Raw genomic sequence first — 25,173 nt, 5'->3', positions numbered from 1 at the left:
TGAATGCTATTCATAGACGTGTTAAAAAGTCGATACTACTGCTGGCGCTCGAGTTGGGTGGAAGATGAATACAATATGATGTGGGGACCATCTCAAAAAGTACTAATACTCCATCATTTTTGTTACCTACATGTATATGGGCGTGTTTAATATCGCTGAGATTAATCTTAAACAATTATATTTATTAAAGTACGCAGAAGATCAAATATATTTTTAAGAACCAAACAAGGTAATATAAATACATTTTTAGATCAGTTAAGGTGGTACCTAACACTACAGGGAGATAACTCTGTAAAAATCAGCTAAACGTTTTAATCATGTTGTATTGTTAAGGAAATATCAAGATTCTCAATGATCAAAATTAGTGTTTGTCAAACTGCTATATAACCAGTGAAATTTTTCTGATAAAGTGGTTGGTTCAAATTCTTTGAAATTTTTATATTTTTGTCAAAAGGTCAAAGTAAACATTTTGTCAAATTTTTAGGAAAATTAAACGAGCCAAATTAGTATTAGTCAAGGTGTTAGGTATCACCTTAATATCAATCTTGTGAATAATTTATCTTGTTTTAACGTTTTGTAAACTAATGGTAAAAGGGTTAGTCGTATAACTACGGAAACCATAAAGGGACACATAAAAAAAATTAATCCGTGATCTCAGATTGATAATCCATGATCTCGGATTGGTATTCCATGATCTCAGATTGACAATCCGTGATCTCGGATTGCTAATCTGTGATATCGGATTGATAGACCGTGATCTCAGATTGCTAATCCATGATCTCGGATTGCTAATCTGTGATTTGGATTGACAATCTGTGATCTTGGATTGTTAATCTGTGATCTCGGATTGATAATCCGTTATCTCGGATTGCTTATCCTATACTGAATAACTATGACAATTCAATCCTACTTTTTTATTAGATAATAAAACTCATTTAACATTTACTGAAAGCTAGCTCAAAGTCATTAACAACTAATAAATAATTCAAGGTTCATTTATACATGCGGAAGCCGTTGTTATTTACTTTGAGCTAGCTTTCAGTAACTGCGAATACTCTAATATTGGTACTATGTGTCTTTTGTCTTTATGTTAGTTTGTTATATTGTGCTTCCTGTCAATATAATGAGTCAAGCCATTTTCAACTGATTTTTACAGTTTGCGCTTATGTTGTGCTATTACAACTTACACTACTGTCCAGGTTAAGAGGAGGGTAGAGCGCTCGCAAACATGTTTAACCCCGCAATATTCTGTATGCACCTGTCACACTCCAGGAGCCTCTTATTCGGTGATTGTCGTTAGTCTTGATTGCGCACACTGGTAGTAAACACAGCAAATAATAACAAAATCAAGATAAGTAAACAGAAGATGTCAGAAAACAAATAGAAACACAAAATATAGTCCCCTAGGTCATCTGTTATAGGACCAGAAAAGGGCTCCACGATTTTTTTTCTATATATCAAAATTAAGCGTCTCTAATAAGATGGTTACTGTTTACTTTTCTAATGGTTTTGATTTTAGAAATAAAAAAGTTTGCAAGACATTGAAAGAAAAGATAAAAACAAAATTAGATTCAGCTGGCATTGTTTCCCGTAGTTACAATCTCATATCATATAACGGGCTTTTATTAATGTAATTCAATCGACCCTTCGTGTCCCCATTGCCATCATGTAAAATAACATTTGTCTGCATTTCCGATTTCAATGGTTTTTATCCTCTCGCCAACGAAGTTTGAGGATATCTTGTAACGATAGCGTCTGTCCGTCCTTCCGTCCGTCTTTCCGTCCGTAACACCCTTGTTAACACTCTATACTCAACATCGTTCCAGGATTTTGACCAAACTTGGTACATACTTAGTCCTTATGAATATCTAGAATCCTATTGATTTTCAAGGTAATAGGTCAAATGCCATAGGTCAAAGGTCATGGTCACCCTTGTGAACACTAGAATCATCATCCTTAAATAGGTTTTGAACAAACTTGGTACATACTTAGTACTAAGTAAAATCTAGAGCTCTATAGATTATCAAGGTCATAGGTCAAAAATCAAGGTCACAGAGTCAAATCTTAACATGACGAGGGGATGCCACGCTTCGCGTTGCCCCTGTTGCATTTTGCAGTTGTGTACAGATAATTATGATCTTTAGAATAACAATTGCATCTGCAGTTTTTATCGACGGTTATATTTTATAGGGTGTGATTTGCTCTATCGGCCACCTACCTACAGTATGTGTTAAAACTAAAGAAACAAGGTTTTTTGATTAATAAAACTGTTTTATTCTGATTTTTTTGCAAGAATTCATTGGTTCTGATAATAAAATAAAAACATGCCCCCCTCTTTTTCCACAAAAAATAAATGATCATAAACTGCCTTATTGTTTTATTATTTTTGCATTCTTTAATCAAATAATCACAATTACATGTATGGTCATAATAATCTTCAATATGCCACGGAACGGAGCGCGAATTTTATTTTACCATTTTACATTACATTTATTGGCAAAAACTCTCTTACGAAATATTTATTTTTTCCTTCTCCACGATCAAAATATTATTTTCTTCAAAGTTTAGATTTAGGGACATGGTTTTCAAAAGTAACTTATGACTAAGACATGTCTTCCGGTGGTCTTAGGACATGTCTTCTGATGGTCTTAGGACATGTCTTCCGATGGTCTTAGGACATGTCTTACTCTAACGATATGTTTTTGAAGAAGTGATCGATAAATCCGAACTTGTATCGTAAACTTTAGACACATCATGACATGATTTGTGATGGTCTTATGATTTTTTCTAATCTAAGCTCGTTCACTGTTCTCTGGTGATTATTTTGAAATCTCATATGACACGACGGGTGTCACATGTGGAGCAGCATCGGCATTCTGCTTACCATTCCGAAGCAATTAAGATCACCCACGGTTTTTGGTGGGGTTCGTGTTGCTCAGTCTTCAGTTTTCTATGTTGTGTTTTGTATACTGTTGTTTGTCTTTTGGTCATTTTCTTTTTTTTGCCATGGGATTGTCAGTTTATTTTAGACTTATGAGTTTGAAAGTTTTTTTGGTATCTTTCGCCTCTCGTTTACGGCATCTATTTTCGAACATACAACCTTTCGTGCTTTAATTTTGGTACTGTTGATGGTTGTCTTTATAAGTTTGCTGAAATGCATTTACTTTCTCCACTCCATCAGTCAAAATGTGGATCTCCTACTCTTACTAGTTGGGATTCTTTTTTAATAAATATAAATTATTTCTTTCCTTATTGTAAATTCATAAATTACTGCGAGGATTTTATTAATGCGAATAATGCGACTTTGTGATTATCGCAAAAATAAAAACTCGCATTCTGATATCTGATACGTATATCTGTATGCAGATTTTCCTGAAATCGCAATAATTAATCTTGCATTTTTGTCAATTCTTCAAAAAACAGCAAAAATAAATGCATGCAATAATTTCTGAATTTACAGTAGTAGTCAGTATTTGCACGAGCATTTCGTAAAACGGGCACCCAATGTGCCCAATCTTAAAAGTATTCACAATTAACTACTTCATGCATAATATTTAATATAAAATTATATACTTGAATGTCAAGTTCTAGAGTTTTATGATATTATATGTTTACTATATTTATGACATTATTAATTTTGATTTCCATCCTCTTCACATAAAATTTCATGTCCATTAAAATGCAAATATATAATATTTGTAAATATGATTATTAATTTTTGTATTATTTTTACATCGGATGACCATGAGGGCATTCCGGTGTATTGTTGCCACAGACATTTCTACCCACGTGACTTTCGTTTTTGACTGATAACCGAACGCAAAATAAAATTCCTTATCGCTTGTTATTTATCAATTTCATCAATAAATATTCATGAAAATAATTAAGAACATATTAGATAAATGATATGAAAATGTTTTGTCGTGAGAAATATATATATATATCAATAATTAATCAAGAATACCGAAAGTTTCATGCGGAAGAATATCTCAAGAACGTTTTGCGGGAAAATATGAATGCCTACTCAAATCCAATCTATTAGAAAAATCGAATTATTACAGAAGAGTGTCCACCATGCACTTGCACTGCACTTTTATTAGAATAGTAGAATAGAATGATATACAATTGGATGAAAATTATATATACTTGTAACTGTTATATAAAAATATTAGTATAATATATAACAACAAAACAGAGTATACTGATTTGTATCACTACAATATAATAGTTATTACGGTGAGGTTGAATTCCCTGTCATTTATACTTTCAGGTATAGAGATGTGATTTTTTTTCCTAAGACAAGTGTTTGTGACCATCCACAAGAACTTGCGGTCATCCGCTGTTCAGTACTTCAGTTCTTTGATTATTACATTGTATTATAATAATCATTATTATTTTTTTTTAAGTCTTATGCAATGTATATGTTGTGTACAACTTATCATTTTGTACAAATTATAATTTGTACAAACAAATTGTACAAATTAAAATTTGTATTTTGACTTTGTACAAATTGTAATTTGTACAAAAAGTGCTTGTACAAATTACAATTTGTACAAAATTCGATTTAAATTCACTTATAATTTATATAATAACAAATAAATAAAAGCAATAATTTATAGCATGGGTTTTGTTATAAAAAACATTGATACACACTATAGAGTTTTTATTCAATGACCAAATAATGAACCTTATTTACATAAATGGATATAGGATGAAATTTGAAAAAAGAGGCAGGATAGGACTTTTGAGTAAAAAAAAAGGCAGAATGAGCAACTTTGCAAAAAAAAAAGGCAGGATGACAATTTATGTAAAACCTAGTCAGGATAAACTAATAAAAATTTGGCAGGACCGAATAGAGTGAAAAATAAAAAGGAAGGACAGAGATTATAACTAAAAATAAATGCAGGACAAAATTGTTCATCCTATCCCCCCCCCCTCCCATAAAAATCAAATGGTAGCTCTTTAACCATAAAAAGGAAACAAAGATCATCAGAACTTGCTGTGGGGGATAATGTCATTATTCCAGTTTTTTAGTATGAACGTGCCCCAACTGATCCTCGAAATATCATAGGTGTAATTATTGAATCTGGAGAGTTTGGGTACTGCTTGCATTGGAACAGTTATAGGAATTTTAACAGGATATTTGTTGAGAAATCAAATTGAAGCTGATAAAGACACATCTATAGTCACAGCAACAGTTTCTGAGCTTATACTTTAGCTACGGGAAGCAGTTAAAAAGCTTTCAAAAACTGGTGGTCAGAGTGTTCTTGCATGTTAATGCAAAGTGGGAGCAGCACTTTTTAATGTAAATGTAAAAAGCAAAAGATGTTGTGCAATTCCCGATGCCATAACTCACTCACATGCTCAAACAAATGATACAAAACTATTTTTGTATTTTGTAAATAAGGTGTATTGTGTGCATGGTCATTGAATAAAAACATTATAGTGTGTATCAATAACTTTTTTTATAACACAATCCATACTTTAAATTATCGTACAAGTTATAAGTGAACTTTAGTCAAATTTTGTACAAATTGTAATTTGTACAAGCACTTTTTGTACAAATTACAATTTGTACAAAGTCAAAATACAAATTACAATTTGTACAAAGTCAAAATACAAATTATAATTTGTACAATTTGTTTGTACACAACATATATATGAAATAACCAATCGTAACTACTCGGCCATTCTCGCTATGCAGTACAGTACAGTTATTTCTTCGTGCAACCAGAAAGGCCGAGTAGTTCCGATTGGTGAAATAACCTTCTCTAATGACAATCGTAAGAGCATCTTAATATCATTTTATGACTATATTAGGACAGCTTTGATTAACAATCTATGACATGCCATATGAGAGTCCAAAAAAAGACGTATTTTGTGACATATCTTATGACACTTTCGAAAACGAAGGCACAGGGATAATTTTGTTTTTGAGAAAAACAACAACCCTAACCTGGGACATAACCTCACAGTTAAATGGTCTCTCCCTTATAGCTTTCATCTATAAAACAAAAATGCCAAGCTTATGAAATATTTTAACCATGTTCATCACAAGTTTGATAGATCTGAATTTTAATCAGATTGGAAAATGTTTGACGAAACTAGCAAAATTTCATTCTATTTATCTATAACAATATATTTTGATAAGTAACTTCCTAACTTCGTGTGGAAAAACATTTAACAATTTGATTTATGACACAATTTATATGAACTGTATTGATTAAATTTATTATTTCCAATCATAGACCTGATCTACATTTTTTTAAATGTGCCTTTATTTAGTAACTTTGGTCTCCTTTGTATTGGCGACCAGTACGTACTATCTACTCATACTTATTGATAAACAATCCCCTATGTCACCTTGTAAACTTATTAAATGGCTTTGATACTTCTTTTCAGTTCAAATTCTAAATCAAGAAGTCAATAGAGACAATCTGTATTTTGTTTAATTAAACCATTAAATAAACCTTATATAGAGGATGGTACAGACAAATCATAAATAACCTAATATATGAACACGCACATTTTTTCGATATTTGATATAAACTTCGACAATCAAAAAGCCGGGTTTTTATCAGTGATCAACGAACTTACATACAAAGGGACAAGACGTTTACATACATGGCTTCATGTGAGGTGAACATCCCAATTGATAACCCGATATGATTCTTTTTTCCCCGATGGCTATAACCCGAATGAAGACAACTCTTCAAGGATTTACAATTTGGATGTTTACCTTGTATGATAGCAATAATTGTTTTATTATACTGAAACAACATTTGATGATATACAATTACAAACTACATTTGATGATATACAATTACAAACAACATTTGATGATATACAATTACAAACTACATTTGATGATATACAAGTATTGTCGTCATATGAGGTGAACAACCTAATTGTTCAAATATCTGATTTTACCAAGTAGTTGAATTGATTAAAAAGTGAATAGAGACAATTTTTTTTTAAAATTCAAGCTTTTATATATACGAGATAGTACAAACAAATAATGTATAACCTATATCAACAGGCATATTATTTAGAAAGTTGGGTTTTTATAAGTGATCAATTAACTTGCATAAACTTTAATACAGTTTTTAAAAGGTATTTTGAAACAAGGACCCGCACAAATAATTCAATCTTACATAAACATTACTTTTATAAGACAATTAAAATGTTTTTAACCAAATTTCCTGAAGAGGAGACGACTTCCGTTTACAGACAAGACGCTATACATTGTACAATAATTGCCTTCATGCAAGATGAACAACCCGATTGTTAACCCGAGATTGGTTGTATTCCCCGATGGCTGTAGCTCGAGGAAAAACAACCCTTAAAGGGTTCATAATTTGAATGTCCACCTTATATGATGGCAATAATTGTTTAATTATACCAAAACTACATCTGATAAAAATAGATAAATTTTACGTTGGGCAAGCTTTAAAATACAACACATTTATCTCTGTTCTTTTACTAAATGTGAAAAAGAATTAATCACTATTTTGGTGTAAAAATGTCTTAAATTCAAAATTCCGCGAAAATATTACAACTTTCTCACTAAAACTAACTGACTTCATAGGTAAGATTCTGAGAAAACATTGTCAAGCATAAAAAGGTGTACCCGACTTTGCGATGAGATTATTGGCAAAATTTAGGATATTTTACCCAAAAAAACTGTTGCCGGGGTAAAAGAGGATAGAATGTATGCCTATGCACAAAAAAGATCCACATGTATTTGTACCTACCCTAATCGACCGTTTTGTGAAAATTTGTCTTCATATAAAAGTTAACAAATATCTCGAAGCTCCATGCTATAATTTAAGCATAAACACATATATAAGATGCATAAAATCGTAAATTATACAACTACGTTTAACTTTTAAAGCCCATAGAAACAAATATAAACAATTCAAATATACCAACTTGGCCATTTTTACCTTCTCTAATAAAGAGTTTCAATTTCTTTTGTTTTTCAACTGGACATCAGCCTGTAAAGATGCGTAAACTTATGTCGCAAAAAGAAACTTGCATGTGGCATAAATAGAGGCAATCACTTTCGAAAAATTTACTTTGTTTTGTTTCCAAATATATCGATGAAAAAAAAACCAATAAAGCTTACTCCGTGATGTTAATATATAATCGATAATGGTTGAAATCAATACATCGAATTTTAAAATTTACCAGTAAAATATTATACTGTGTACGTCTTTGAATTTTGAATCATAGTTTATCCTTATATTTTAATTCATTTCCGTATATTTAGCAAGGTCAATATGTAATTTGGATAATGGACATGAATATTTAGATTTTTTGAAGTTATTTTTCCAAATCTGATGTTGCATATTCAACATAAACTATATGTATTAACTAGTTTTTGAAAAGAAAATAAATTCGGACGCTGGAGACAGACAGTTTGTTTTTACATGTACCACTTACTGTGACATAAAAACATAAGCATTGTGACATAGGAAATTTACAGGAAAGTGCACGAATTCGAAAGTCGTCTATCAAGGAGGAACAGTGCCGTCTGTAGCTTTTATTAGCCAACCAACCCATTTGACAGATAACAAAAATACCGAACTCCAAGGTAAATAAAAACCTGACAATCTCAAACGTTAAACTATATCAACCAACGGAACATATGGATAACAACTGTCATATTCCTCACTACATACAGGCATTTTCCGAAGAACATGGTGGGTTTAACCTGGTTTTATCGCTTGCAAAACCTCACACTTGTATTACAGTTGTTTATGGTACACAAGGGATGACAAAAAAAACCACGAATGACCAGTTTGTATATCATGGTTCTACTAACAAACACAGCAATTCTTACTTTCATGCATGAAATACATGTAAATACACAAATAGACCAGCTGTAAATTGATCAAGATATTGTCTTCCATATGACGATATTGACCATACTGATAAACTGTCACACCTGCTGATTTCTGATACTGGACGTAAAGAGAAGATTTTGTCTGGAGCTTATATTTTCAGTGAAACTTTGATAGCATTCACACCACGGATAAATCTGGAGATGAAGTTTCTTTATGCACTAATATGTATAGAGTTTGTGTTTATGACGAATGGTAAATAATTATATTTAATTCTTAGTAGTTGTTAAGAATTTGAACGACATCGCTTTGTATTTAAGGCCTCCATTTCAGGATTTATTTTACTTTTACACGCAATGTATAAAAGCATGAAACAATAGGAGTTATCAAAAATATTGAATTTTACATCAGACCACTCCTACAAACAAACACCGGACTCTTACGCGAAAAAATACGTTCATTTCGGGGGCTTTTATAGCTTGCTATGCGGTATGCTTTATGTTGAAGGCCGTTCGGTGACCTATAGTTGTTAACTTCTATGTCATTTGGTCTCTGGTGGAGAGTTGTCTCATTGACATTAATACCACATCTTCTTATTTTAAATAAATAAAGCCAAACAGCAACGGAAAACACATTGTCTTGCTAGCATGACTTGATACAGGCACAAAATGTGGCTTGGTAAATATTAATATTAAGCAATCCTGGAGACACGATTTTATTTTTAGCTATATGTACTAGTATATAAATGGAATATTTTAAAAAAAAATTGAAATGAATATCTTATCACTAGAATATATAATATAAACGCAAACTGGTGATAAAAGTTAAAAAATAGTTTTCGGTTTAATGTTTTGTTATTGTTGTTCGTCTTGTTGCCAAGGTGTTGTCAGTTTAATTGAACTTTTGGTTTTCGATTGCACCCTTGGTGTCTTGTCTCTCGTGCTTTAAAAATCTTATGTTTATTGTGTTAAATATTCCATAGGATTCTTATTTGATTTAACGAAAGACTCTGGTCCATGTAGCAGCCTGAAACTCTTCTGTCCACCTGGATGTGCTTCGATGACACCTAGCGGATGCAAATGTGATTGTGCCCACCATTTCGATCCATCGAATCCGGGAAACAGTTTCAATAGTGGAAACAAAACTCCTAAACCAAATATTTGTAAGTTATTGGCAACAATTAATTACGCTACCTACATTTACTTTTGTTATATGCGATAATGATACATCTTCCGTTAATGTAACGTATTTTTATTAGTATGGTATATATAGGGAACAAATATCGCGAGTGCCGGACTGCTGCCTTCTATAAATGACAACTGAATTGTCCTCACAAATTAATGCTATGGACTATACTTTTGGTACAGAAAAGCTTTATGAGTGATTAGCTATACTTCAAAATCTGTCATAACTAATCACCATGTAAACAAAATATGAATCACGGCAAACTGAAATCTAGTACATATATTATGACATAAAGTAAATAGTCCTGTGTAATCCAACCTGCGTAAATTGAACACTTTTTTTTAAGACAAGTTGCCGTGTATATGTTAGTACTGTAACATATTCTGAAATAAAATTTTATCAAAGATAAAAGGCTTACGACGCATTTTTCATATACATAAGACTCGTCAGTGGCGCTCGAATCAAAAATATTAGGAAGGCCAAAATATGGTATGAAGTTATTGGCCATGGGGATTTAAAGCTAAAATAATTCCGAAAAGTTGTACGAAATACGGCAAAGGTCATCTTTGCCTGGGTGTATAATAACTTAAGTGTTTCGAGTAATTCAACATTTTAGAAACAGCTATTGAACGCTTCAAATAAACCACTCTTTTGTAAGTTCGATGATTTTCACTTTGCCTTAATAAATAAACTACAAACACTTTTTAGCAGGAGGATACTGTAATACTGACTGGAGGAATTGTCAACAACCATGTGCCACTAAATCTAACCCTGTGTCTGGATGTATAGAATGTAGCTGTCGTAAGTCCTTATTCAACTTTTACTGCAATTATTATACTAAAACTAGAATGGAGCTATCATAATTAAACTCGACAAAGGGTTTAGAAAACAAGTTAAATATAGTTCAAATTAAAGTAAAATAGGATATCAATTATTTACGAAATAACTATATTATGTAAATAATCAACCACATACATTTGTGTAACTTACTAAATGGAAGTGATTATAGAATTGATTTGAAAGACATTTTTGGTTAAGCACTAAGTGTCTTTTAAAGTACAGACATTTTTGGTTAAGCACTAATAAAATGTCTTTTAAAGTCGATAACATTGCCTTATAAAGTTTACGTAAAATATTTTTTTTTTAAATAAAATGATTTTACTTACCTGCCTACCATAATTGTTTTGGAGGGAACAAGTTTGTTTTACCTAACATAGATAAGAAAATAAGTGTAGTGCCTTTTACAATTTAATGACAAAATATTGCCCTAAATATGCAAAACATGTCATTGAAAATACAAAATTTCATACCCTTACATATTTTGCTCTCTGACTTTTTTGTATCGCACTCTTCTATTTCCAGTTTTATCTCATTATTTATGTATTATTGGTAGCTAATGATCAAATAACCACACCAGTTGCTGAAATGTCGACGAGAACAACAGAACCGTATAGCACTATTAATACCAACAGTCAACAGTCTTTCACCTTTTCTATAACAAACAAACCTACTATTATGCCAGAAACACAAAAACTGATGACGTATACACAGACTGTAAAACCTACTACACAAGCACCCCAACCATTAGTTCAGTCAACAGAAATATCCACAAAAAGAACAGATAACACAGAGGTACATTTAAAACGTAAAAGAGAATAAGATTAAAGCGGTATTTTGACAGTATAAGTTAAAAAAATTGAAGTATGAGGGTCTGGATGGGGTTTACAGAATAGACAATAATGGAAAAATTTCAAAATAAAAGGCTAAAAAATAGAATAGAGAAAAATAGGCCCAAAATAAATTAAGAATAGAGAATAATGAGGGGTATTATAAAAGAGAAGAGAAATTAATGGGTAATTATAAAAAGGAAGAAAGAAAAATGGCCTAAGAAATTAAATGATACGGAATAAAGGATCCCCATCCAGATCCTCAAATATTGTTTTTTTAAACTTCGGCCATTTACCAGACCGGAATATTGAATAATATTTCAATAAAAGCAATCAGTTTGGTTCAATGTTTTGACAAAATAAAACCCAAACTTTGCTGATACATTATTGACTTGTAAGACCTCATTTGTACCCGTATGCATTCGACATATGTTGTCACCTTAGCTGGTGATCAATTGCGCATGACTTTGTCTTCAGCATATTCCATTATTGAAAAGAATGCCATTTGAAAAAGCTAAATAGGGAAGAAAACTTTCTGTACTTAATGTCTTTTATTTGTTAGGGATGGGGATGGATATATACTCTGCCACGTCCTGTCTGTGTTTTTGTTTGATGTTTTTCTTTGTATCAATCTAATGAGTTATGCCTTTTTCAACTGAATTTTATAGTTTATTCTTATGTTGTGCTGTTACACCATTGTCCCAGGTTAGGGGGTGGTTGAGCGCTCACAAATAAGTTTTCCTGTTTGAATTGTTTTACACTAGTCATTTTGGGGCCCTTTATAGCTTGCTGTTCGGTGTCGAAGGCCGTACTTTGACCTATAATTGTTAACTTTTTATACATTGTGACATGGATGGAGAGTCGTCCCATTGGCACTCATACCACATCTTCTTATTTATATTAAACCCGCCACATTCTTTATGTGCATGTCCCAAGTCAGAACCTGTAGCTCAGTAGTTGTCGTTGGTTCATGTCGGTCATATTTGTTTTTCGTAAATTGTTTTGTTATAAATTAGGCCGATAGTTTTCTAAATTGAACTGTTTCATATTTTTCATGTCGGGGCCTTTAATAGCCGACTATACGGTATTTTTTTTTCTCATTGTTGAAGGCCGTACGGTTTCCTATAATTGCTACATCTGCTTCATTTGAACTTTGGTGGATAGTTGTCTCATTGGCAATCACAACACATCTCTTTATTTTTATATTAACAGGAAGACCTATTTCGTTTACTCATTTGACCCGCCAAAAAATACTATTATACACGTAAAACGACTATTTATATTATAATTTCTGTTATATGAAATCAAACAGAACAAGGATATTCTGCATTATACTATTGCACGTGGATAATAATATTATATCGAGGTCACATGCCCATGGGCAATGCTCGGATGGTTAACCTAAGTTTATGGGTATATATTTAAAGGAGTTTTGTTTTTGAAAGAATGGATAACTAATGTATCGAACGATTGATGGATCAAAAGAGAGAGTGAGAGGAATAAGAATAAATACCAAAATAGGTGTTATCTCACTTGGACTTTTGATGATTTGTCTGTCGTTCCAGATAAGATTTCCGGATGTCTTCACTACCCCGCATGTACCGGAACCGGAAGTTACAAGTGACAAAACAACAAGAGGCACGACTCTTCACATGATTGTATGTGCAGAAGTATTTGACTGTGATTTAGATTGCTATACAGGCTATTCTACGGACGATAGTGGATGCCCTTTGTGTAAATGTGCACCGCTTCCAACAGGTTTTGTTTGTTAGTATTTAATGATATCTTAAAAATCCATTCGAAGACCGTACTATCACACATTTCTCTAGAAAGCATCATTCAACTTTCATTTTTGTTTTATTTTTCACTCTGAAATATTGATATTTTCAAACATTGCTTTTTCGTCAAATTAATTTGTCTTAGAATTGAAAGTTAAAGAACAGAGAATTATGCAATTTGTGTGTTATATATTCAGTTGTGTCTATGATCATTCTTTTAATGTAAATATAGCAACTGCATTTTATTAATTTTATTCTTTTTCAGAAAAGCACACAGCTACAATAAATGGAAAATATGACCTTATTGTTCACATTATTGCCCTTTGATCTTATGGATAGTTGTCTTATTGACAATCATACCACATCTCCTTATAAGACGGTATTATTCGCATTTCTATTTAAACTTTTTTGAGGTCCCAAACGTTAACTTTAACATTTTGGCTTTCCAAACATTTAGGTCGAGCATACCAGTGGAGTTATTCCAGAAAACCATGTTGCGCACACAGAAATTATATCACTTTGTCACAAATATCATGAATGTATTTACAAATTCTAACTTTGTCTTTGTAAGCTAACAAACATAGTATTTCTTTGCCTGTGCATTCAAATAAATATTTATAAGATAATTTATGAATTGTATGTGAAATCATTACAGTACTGTATATGTACTCATACATATAAAATTAATAAAATTACAACAGGAGAACAGAAAAAATATAATAAACGGTTTTTTTCTTAATCTAGACCTATAAATCAAGTAAATTAATCGCTTCAAGAACTAACAAACAGAATATTTTAAGTTTAGGAGGTATCTTCTGTGTCTATGAAGGAAACATATTATACGTAACTGTTAAAACGAATAATAAGTTTTGGCATGAACCTCATAATTCCTTATAACTATTATCGTAACGTATAGTATAACCTTAAAACATTAAAAATTCACAAAGCTTTCTTTCAGCGAATTTTATTTAACAATTTAAAATATTTCTGGTTGTTTTCGTGAAGCTCATTCTTTAATTATCAAGTGTATGTTTGAACTGGATGTTGTTTGTCATTGTTTTAGCTTTTTGTTTTTTCAGTGGTATAAGAAATTCATCAACAGTTATCACTAGCCTGTCATATTCGAATCCTGCTTTGGCAAGGTGCGTTTGGCTCCGATCTTAATTGACTAGGATTGTTAGTTTTTTTAGCCCAAAATCACTGGTTTTCTCCGGGTATTTCAGCTGCATGGTTCCGCCAATAAAAACATGCCGCCATGATATAGCAAAGTGTATTTAAAGTGGGGTTAAATACCAACATTCAATCTTAAATTTTAGTCATTTTATTGTCTGTCTTTCAAATTATGATTAACATTTCATATTGTCTCTACATTCGTGTTGAAAATACATCAGGCAATATTGAATTAAGACCATTTTGTCTATTGTCCTTAAATACTTCGGGTCTTGCTGCTCTGAAATTTTTTAGTTATTTGACTTCAATAATGATTGGATTAAATGTTATGAATTTAAGTTAGAGCCATGCTTATAGAACAATTCACACATTAAATTTATGTACAGAGTAATTTCAACACAGAAAAGAATTTAAAATAATCACCAAGACGAGTTCCAAACTGTTCCTGGATTGATGTCTTCTAAACGTTAAGTTACAAATATTTCATGCATTTTAAGGAGGATAACATGTTTAAGGCATAAGACGATGTGTACTAGATCGGCTCGTATATACTGAGTGGGATTTTTATCCTGCAAGTTCACACGATATTATGGAGGCATGCTCAAACTTCAACTTTTAGCTGACTAGTCTTTGTTCTGATTCTCAACTGATGCGTGCAACGAGTCGTAGCAGAAACTGTATTTGTTTTTCAGTTTCGACCTGGTAAGGGATCGTACCACCATCTACTACACTCGAAGCGGACACTCTACTACTAGACCACTAAGGCGAATGCATTACGCAACAGTCGTTTGAGCTACCAGTACATTTTTCCAAACGTTAGTTCATAATGAAAACATTGGTTTTATCTTTTTCTTTTCTTTACAACTGGATCGGTATAATTTGTAACGTTACCAAGTCAAGTCGATGTTTACAAGCTAAACCAGAGTCCCACTTGATGAATAAAAAAGTATGAACTATTTCGTTTTCAACCACTGCCCAAAAAACAAAAAAGGTGATGTTACTAAGTACAGTATCTACATATTTCGTTTTAAAAGAAAAAAAAAATAATACCCCTCCACTCCCCCCGAAAAAAAAAAACCAAATCCAACAAAACAACAACAAAAACAAACAATAAAAAAAACCCACCAAAATATCTGAAAAAAATCTTACCGAACAAACAAATAAATAACGTGAAAATAAAATGAATAAATCGAATCATGTCATAGAATGTTTACCACTGAACTATCACACCGACACAATTGTTTTGAATGCAAATCTAAACGCTTTCAATGTATAATAAAATATTTGGATATTGGTAAGTTTTCTGAGTACTCTATATGTCTTTTGATCTTATATAAGCAAAGACGAATACGATCTTCCATGCATGCAAATCTAAAAATTGAAGATAAAACATATCAAAAGGTTTTTAAGGGATAGAGATTTTGTTGTGCTTTGGGGAAACGGATTGTTCAACTAGCTAGCAGAATTTCCTTGGGAACTTATTATTTTCCCTTTTAGCCGAATGTTTTAGACTTCGTTGATTTATCGACCTGAGTAGAAGTTCAATTGATGACAGGTTTATACTTCGGCAGCCTCATGTTTAGACATGTATTTGGATATGTCTTAAACTTGCGTTGCATCCCATTACACGATGTTTAGGGGATTGGAGATGGTACATGAACGTCCGTGCAGTTTAGCTTGTATATATATTCTGCCGAACTTAAAAAAATATGAAAGGGAAACTTTAACAGATCAATCGATTGGACAAATGAATTTTGACATAATCCTAAATATTAGGGATCTATGCAATGTGCTGTTTAAGTGATTTATAAGAGCTTCTTTCCTTAAATGGAAGCATGAGACATACAGGAACCAAAATTAAGTGATTGTATAAATGTTTGCTAGTGCGATACACATCATCCAGACAATTCTTTTTGTTCTTATATGTGGACAATGTTTCCGAAATCAAAATACCCAAATGTTTGCCTAAGTTATTCCTACTATGGAAGTGCATTGATTTCACAGAAGACGTTATGTTCCAGGTGTCGTAACCATTGCCCTGTCTACTAAGTTGTAAAGTGCATAAAGCGTGACACCCTCTCTACACGACACGAGGCAACTGATTTCAGGGGACGAACATTTGGTATTGGGGGAGGGGGGGGGGGGGGGGGGGGGGGGGGCGTGTCTTTGGGCAGAAAGTTTTTCCGGATTTATCATTTATTTTCAACATGTTGGTACGCATGCTTATTTTTTTCCGAGGTTTCGCCGCAGACAACTTTGGTTTAATCTTTTGTACACATTGATTGCGAGTTTATACATTCCATACAGACAAACATACGCCCTCTTTGTCATTGGTATTACTGCAGGTCGGAAGTGTACCTAGGATTGACCATATTCCCATACCCCAGTCAACCTTTGGGGTTTCCTATATAAAGAAAAATGAGACCTGTCTGTTATTTCACCCCGGAAGACGGCTAAGAGGAACTGTTCACGCAAAAGTTGGGTAATGTATCGTGTGATTGCTTTGAACAGAGATGCATAATAATAATTATTTCTAAATCATCCAACATCTTTTTTCCCGCGATTTCTATATCTCGTTGGGAATCAATTCGAACGGGAAAGTCTGACAAAATTAAATATTCAATAAATAATAGGAGTGAAAGATTTAGAAACACAAGCCATCCTCTAATAAGATTTGCACTGATCAGTGTTTCGAACTAGCCTTGTTATACGGAAACATTTACCCTTGACCGGGTCTTGAATTCTCTGTTTCTAAATCTCACAACCATGTGATACTCAATTTATAACAGGGTTAGAATTATATATAATAACTTAAAGAAATGATTCATTGACGTTGTATACAATATGAATATCGTCCCGAACATGCATGAAATATTTGCCACTGGACGTGAAGCAACCAACAATCAATCAATACAATGTGAATAAAAGAAGATATAAAGTTACCTAGAGGTCAACCACGTGAGGTCAACATACAGTTTTCAACAATAGACACGTGGTTATACCGTATGCCATAAAATAGCAATGAATCTAAACAAAAATGTCAATACTATTTATCAATTAACACCAAATTCGTTAAATTCCAAATTATCTCTTTAATCATAAACAAAGACAACAATAATTTGGACCTGCGGCGATTTTAGAATTAATTTTGGTACTCAACTCATTCCCTCAATCAAATAAGTAAAAAGTCGTGTATAATTAAAGCTTAAGTCGAACCTTGACACTATTTAGATTTCAATCTTATTTTTTCCGGTTTATAACTATAGTCATGATTTTTTAACTAAAACCAGTGAACATAAACTTGAGGCCTTGTAATAATGGTTATAGGGTTTTTTTATTTGATATTTTTACTATTCGACATTTAAATACCTGTTTTTTTTCGGGAAATGACGGAATATCATTTTAAACATAAAGGTTAATAAGCCTATAGACCGAAGACATGGAAAACGTAAAATAACAAAAATACCGAACTCCAAGGAAAATTCAAAACGGAAAGTCCCTTATCAAATGGCAAAACCAAAAGCTCAAACACATCAAACGAATGGAAAACAACTGTCATATTCCTGACTTGGTACGGGCATTTCCTTTTGTAGAAAATGGTGGATCAAACCTGGTTTTATAGCTAGCTAAACCTCTCACTTGTATGACAGTCGCATAAAATTCCATTATATTGACAACAATGTGTGAACAAAACAAACAGACATAATAGGTAAACATGTCAAAAATAGGGGTACAGCAGTCAACATTGTGTTATAATCTTAATCACTATGAAAAACACACATATGTCAACAAAGAAATACAAAATGGCATATAGACAAATCACATAAGCAAAAATGACCTTAGCACAATAACACAATGGCGGGATGTATAAGTACCGAGCCACGCCAAAAGGGTATAATCAAAAAGGACTCAACAGTAAAGGTTAATAATTTACAAAGACAAAAAAATAAAGAACACTCTGAAGGAACTCCGAATCATATGAAAATAAGAAGGAATGCCGACAATTTGTTGAAAAAGTCTACCTCGAAATTCAACAAATATGTTGTCAATAAGAAACTCCAGCATACTGATCACTTGTTCCTCTGTGTAGCATGTTTTAACTTTTTGTTCACTATTAACAAAATATGCCGTATGGTATCCCAAAGTAATAAATATATAGCGTATGCTACCATTTGTATACCGAAAAGCATTGTGGATTATTTCTTTTAGACGATTTTTCAATTTCACATGCGGAATGGTGGTATACAGGGTTGAAAAATCAAAAGTTTTCATAGAAATAGTTTCGGAGAAAGATCGAGATTTAAAATTATCCAGAAGTTCTTTACAGTTTTTTAGAATCCAAATTTGGTTAACACCACTACGCGAGTAAACAGTTTCACAGTATTTCTGAAGACCCTATTTCACTGCGAACAGAATTTTTGTCAATCTAATGGACAATTTCTTTGTAGAACATGCAGATGAGCCGGCAATGTGGTCCGAGTACACAGTTATTTCGTAGTGCATTTCTTTTAGACAATAAATGAAAATAAAAAAAATCCCACCTGCGCTTTCTCAATAATATTTTTACAGTGTGTTGTACTACTTTTGGGACAAATTATATCAAAATTATAGAAAACTTCATCGGCTCTAACTCAAAATATGGACAATTCTATGTTAAGGGGGTCTTGAAATCTTTTGACAGCTTCCGAAGTGCTAATTTTTAACCTTTTTCAGCTGGACCAAATCACTACTTTACTTTACAATTCATGACCCAAATTTTTTTACAGTGTAATTTCATCCCCCTACTTGCTATTTGAGGCATAAAACATGAAGGAATACATTTGGAAGGGGTACTAAAAAAATTGGCAAGCAACACACTGTCCACACTAGGGACTTTATTCGTGGACAACGAAAATCAAAGGACGATAACTGTGTACTCGGACCTAATAGGATAGAAAAATTTGACCAATCTTAATAAAACTTGGTATGACTAAAGCTTAATAAATTATGAGACTGCTGACAAAGTTTCATGTCAATAGGATATATATTATAGACAATATGATAAATTCTATATTCAACTTCGCGTGTTAAATTTTGACGTTTAAATTGAAAAATTTCAACTATCGACATTTGGGGCTTTAAAAATTAAAATATTGCAAAAAATTACATTTTAAAGGGCTTTATATATGACATATTATGTATTTAAAGCAATAGAATACTCATTTGATTTATCAGACTTATCACAATTATTTAAAAGTCAAATTTATATGAGCCTGTGCCAAAAAATGGAGGTTTTCCAATGAAGGGGGGCCTTACATGAAGATGTATTATTTTCCAGCAATTTTAAATTTGTGGAGTTTTTTGGTTATAAATAATCCTTACATATGTATTAAATGTACTTTAAATGGAAAGAAAAATTACAAATAGCATACCATATTAGTATAAAAGGGTCTTAAGCCAAGTAAGACTGAAAATAATTTAGGGTCAATTTAGGCCGTAGCACATATTTACATTTAAAAATGCATACTGAAGCTATAGGAAATAAAAATTTGTGTCTCTTTTATAATTTCTATACTCAGGTTACATGATACAATAAATCTGAGAATAAAGGGACTCTTGCATTCTACTTTTTTTGCAGACAGTATGGTCTGATACAAAGATTTTTCACTTTTTAGTGAAAAACTCGCATGCAATTTTAGCCTCAGCAGGCTTATATTTGAACCACTTGCTATTTAACATAAGAAAAGAAAGATACTATGTGAAATGAAACAGGTACAAAAGACATTGTGAAGTGCTTTTAATACAAATTTAGTGAAATCTTTATTATGGACTTCAACTTTTATGTACCTAGGTCCTCACATTTAACTTGATCCAAACAGGCCGTTACACGAGGGTCATTTATACAACACATTTTGCACATATTGTCTGAGATAATCTTATTTTCTGTAGATTCAGAGTTCACAAATGAGTAATACAACTGGGTTAAAGCATAGAAACACAAATATTGACACAGGAAAACCTGTCACATAGAAAGTCAGAATGCCATTTATGCATCAAAATTGAAAAAAGCTTTGAAATGCTTATTTTGACCATATAATGCCAAAATGGGTAATTTTTGCAGATTTTCTATCAAATAAAAGTTTAAATCCTTTAGTTTCATGCTATCTGACAAATTGACACCATTAAATCATTCAGGGAAGTTGCCAAAGTACAGATTCTATATTTACTGATTTCGCCTCTTAGGTCCGAGTACACAGTTATTTCGTAGTGCATTTCTTTTAGACAATAAATGAAAATAAAAAAAATCCCACCTGCGCTTTCTCAATAATATTTTTACAGTGTGTTGTACTACTTTTGGGACAAATTATATCAAAATTATAGAAAACTTCATCGGCTCTAACTCAAAATATGGACAATTCTATGTTAAGGGGGTCTTGAAATCTTTTGACAGCTTCCGAAGTGCTAATTTTTAACCTTTTTCAGCTGGACCAAATCACTACTTTACTTTACAATTCATGACCCAAATTTTTTTACAGTGTAATTTCATCCCCCTACTTGCTATTTGAGGCATAAAACATGAAGGAATACATTTGGAAGGGGTACTAAAAAAATTGGCAAGCAACACACTGTCCACACTAGGGACTTTATTCGTGGACAACGAAAATCAAAGGACGATAACTGTGTACTCGGACCTAATAGGATAGAAAAATTTGACCAATCTTAATAAAACTTGGTATGACTAAAGCTTAATAAATTATGAGACTGCTGACAAAGTTTCATGTCAATAGGATATATATTATAGACAATATGATAAATTCTATATTCAACTTCGCGTGTTAAATTTTGACGTTTAAATTGAAAAATTTCAACTATCGACATTTGGGGCTTTAAAAATTAAAATATTGCAAAAAATTACATTTTAAAGGGCTTTATATATGACATATTATGTATTTAAAGCAATAGAATACTCATTTGATTTATCAGACTTATCACAATTATTTAAAAGTCAAATTTATATGAGCCTGTGCCAAAAAATGGAGGTTTTCCAATGAAGGGGGGCCTTACATGAAGATGTATTATTTTCCAGCAATTTTAAATTTGTGGAGTTTTTTGGTTATAAATAATCCTTACATATGTATTAAATGTACTTTAAATGGAAAGAAAAATTACAAATAGCATACCATATTAGTATAAAAGGGTCTTAAGCCAAGTAAGACTGAAAATAATTTAGGGTCAATTTAGGCCGTAGCACATATTTACATTTAAAAATGCATACTGAAGCTATAGGAAATAAAAATTTGTGTCTCTTTTATAATTTCTATACTCAGGTTACATGATACAATAAATCTGAGAATAAAGGGACTCTTGCATTCTACTTTTTTTGCAGACAGTATGGTCTGATACAAAGATTTTTCACTTTTTAGTGAAAAACTCGCATGCAATTTTAGCCTCAGCAGGCTTATATTTGAACCACTTGCTATTTAACATAAGAAAAGAAAGATACTATGTGAAATGAAACAGGTACAAAAGACATTGTGAAGTGCTTTTAATACAAATTTAGTGAAATCTTTATTATGGACTTCAACTTTTATGTACCTAGGTCCTCACATTTAACTTGATCCAAACAGGCCGTTACACGAGGGTCATTTATACAACACATTTTGCACATATTGTCTGAGATAATCTTATTTTCTGTAGATTCAGAGTTCACAAATGAGTAATACAACTGGGTTAAAGCATAGAAACACAAATATTGACACAGGAAAACCTGTCACATAGAAAGTCAGAATGCCATTTATGCATCAAAATTGAAAAAAGCTTTGAAATGCTTATTTTGACCATATAATGCCAAAATGGGTAATTTTTGCAGATTTTCTATCAAATAAAAGTTTAAATCCTTTAGTTTCATGCTATCTGACAAATTGACACCATTAAATCATTCAGGGAAGTTGCCAAAGTACAGATTCTATATTTACTGATTTCGCCTCTTAGGTCCGAGTACACAGTTATTTCGTAGTGCATTTCTTTTAGACAATAAATGAAAATAAAAAAAATCCCACCTGCGCTTTCTCAATAATATTTTTACAGTGTGTTGTACTACTTTTGGGACAAATTATATCAAAATTATAGAAAACTTCATCGGCTCTAACTCAAAATATGGACAATTCTATGTTAAGGGGGTCTTGAAATCTTTTGACAGCTTCCGAAGTGCTAATTTTTAACCTTTTTCAGCTGGACCAAATCACTACTTTACTTTACAATTCATGACCCAAATTTTTTTACAGTGTAATTTCATCCCCCTACTTGCTATTTGAGGCATAAAACATGAAGGAATACATTTGGAAGGGGTACTAAAAAAATTGGCAAGCAACACACTGTCCACACTAGGGACTTTATTCGTGGACAACGAAAATCAAAGGACGATAACTGTGTACTCGGACCTAATAGGATAGAAAAATTTGACCAATCTTAATAAAACTTGGTATGACTAAAGCTTAATAAATTATGAGACTGCTGACAAAGTTTCATGGCAATAGGATATATATTATAGACAATATGATAAATTCTATATTCAACTTCGCGTGTTAAATTTTGACGTTTAAATTGAAAAATTTCAACTATCGACATTTGGGGCTTTAAAAATTAAAATATTGCAAAAGATTACATTTTAAAGGGCTTTATATATGACATATTATGTATTTAAAGCAATAGAATACTCATTTGATTTATCAGACTTATCACAATTATTTAAAAGTCAAATTTATATGAGCCTGTGCCAAAAAATGGAGGTTTTCCAATGAAGGGGGGCCTTACATGAAGATGTATTATTTTCCAGCAATTTTAAATTTGTGGAGTTTTTTGGTTATAAATAATCCTTACATATGTATTAAATGTACTTTAAATGGAAAGAAAAATTACAAATAGCATACCATATTAGTATAAAAGGGTCTTAAGCCAAGTAAGACTGAAAATAATTTAGGGTCAATTTAGGCCGTAGCACATATTTACATTTAAAAATGCATACTGAAGCTATAGGAAATAAAAATTTGTGTCTCTTTTATAATTTCTATACTCAGGTTACATGATACAATAAATCTGAGAATAAAGGGACTCTTGCATTCTACTTTTTTTGCAGACAGTATGGTCTGATACAAAGATTTTTCACTTTTTAGTGAAAAACTCGCATGCAATTTTAGCCTCAGCAGGCTTATATTTGAACCACTTGCTATTTAACATAAGAAAAGAAAGATACTATGTGAAATGAAACAGGTACAAAAGACATTGTGAAGTGCTTTTAATACAAATTTAGTGAAATCTTTATTATGGACTTCAACTTTTATGTACCTAGGTCCTCACATTTAACTTGATCCAAACAGGCCGTTACACGAGGGTCATTTATACAACACATTTTGCACATATTGTCTGAGATAATCTTATTTTCTGTAGATTCAGAGTTCACAAATGAGTAATACAACTGGGTTAAAGCATAGAAACACAAATATTGACACAGGAAAACCTGTCACATAGAAAGTCAGAATGCCATTTATGCATCAAAATTGAAAAAAGCTTTGAAATGCTTATTTTGACCATATAATGCCAAAATGGGTAATTTTTGCAGATTTTCTATCAAATAAAAGTTTAAATCCTTTAGTTTCATGCTATCTGACAAATTGACACCATTAAATCATTCAGGGAAGTTGCCAAAGTACAGATTCTATATTTACTGATTTCGCCTCTTAGGTCCGAGTACACAGTTATTTCGTAGTGCATTTCTTTTAGACAATAAATGAAAATAAAAAAAATCCCACCTGCGCTTTCTCAATAATATTTTTACAGTGTGTTGTACTACTTTTGGGACAAATTATATCAAAATTATAGAAAACTTCATCGGCTCTAACTCAAAATATGGACAATTCTATGTTAAGGGGGTCTTGAAATCTTTTGACAGCTTCCGAAGTGCTAATTTTTAACCTTTTTCAGCTGGACCAAATCACTACTTTACTTTACAATTCATGACCCAAATTTTTTTACAGTGTAATTTCATCCCCCTACTTGCTATTTGAGGCATAAAACATGAAGGAATACATTTGGAAGGGGTACTAAAAAAATTGGCAAGCAACACACTGTCCACACTAGGGACTTTATTCGTGGACAACGAAAATCAAAGGACGATAACTGTGTACTCGGACCTAATAGGATAGAAAAATTTGACCAATCTTAATAAAACTTGGTATGACTAAAGCTTAATAAATTATGAGACTGCTGACAAAGTTTCATGGCAATAGGATATATATTATAGACAATATGATAAATTCTATATTCAACTTCGCGTGTTAAATTTTGACGTTTAAATTGAAAAATTTCAACTATCGACATTTGGGGCTTTAAAAATTAAAATATTGCAAAAGATTACATTTTAAAGGGCTTTATATATGACATATTATGTATTTAAAGCAATAGAATACTCATTTGATTTATCAGACTTATCACAATTATTTAAAAGTCAAATTTATATGAGCCTGTGCCAAAAAATGGAGGTTTTCCAAT

General features: G+C 32.0%; 1 protein-coding gene across 1 annotated transcript in view; it reads left to right on the top strand.

Annotated features, from left to right (window-relative positions):
• LOC127722355 (uncharacterized) overlaps positions 1–14,275 on the top strand; it is a 32,773-nt gene extending 18,498 nt beyond the window's left edge. Inside the window, exons 3-6 of the mRNA XM_052229241.1 lie at positions 10,740–10,832; positions 11,425–11,663; positions 13,264–13,465; positions 13,742–14,275. Of these exons, the coding sequence (XP_052085201.1) occupies positions 10,740–10,832; positions 11,425–11,663; positions 13,264–13,465; positions 13,742–13,743 (536 nt within the window). The 3' untranslated portion in view covers positions 13,744–14,275. The remainder of the gene's footprint in view (positions 1–10,739; positions 10,833–11,424; positions 11,664–13,263; positions 13,466–13,741) is intronic.
• Positions 14,276–25,173: the final 10,898 nt, after the last annotated feature.

This window comes from Mytilus californianus, unplaced genomic scaffold, assembly GCF_021869535.1.
Source record: "Mytilus californianus isolate M0D057914Y unplaced genomic scaffold, xbMytCali1.0.p SCAF_12, whole genome shotgun sequence".
In the NCBI taxonomy this organism is placed as follows: domain Eukaryota; kingdom Metazoa; phylum Mollusca; class Bivalvia; order Mytilida; family Mytilidae; genus Mytilus; species Mytilus californianus.
This window is presented reverse-complemented; position numbering and strand designations above follow the sequence as displayed.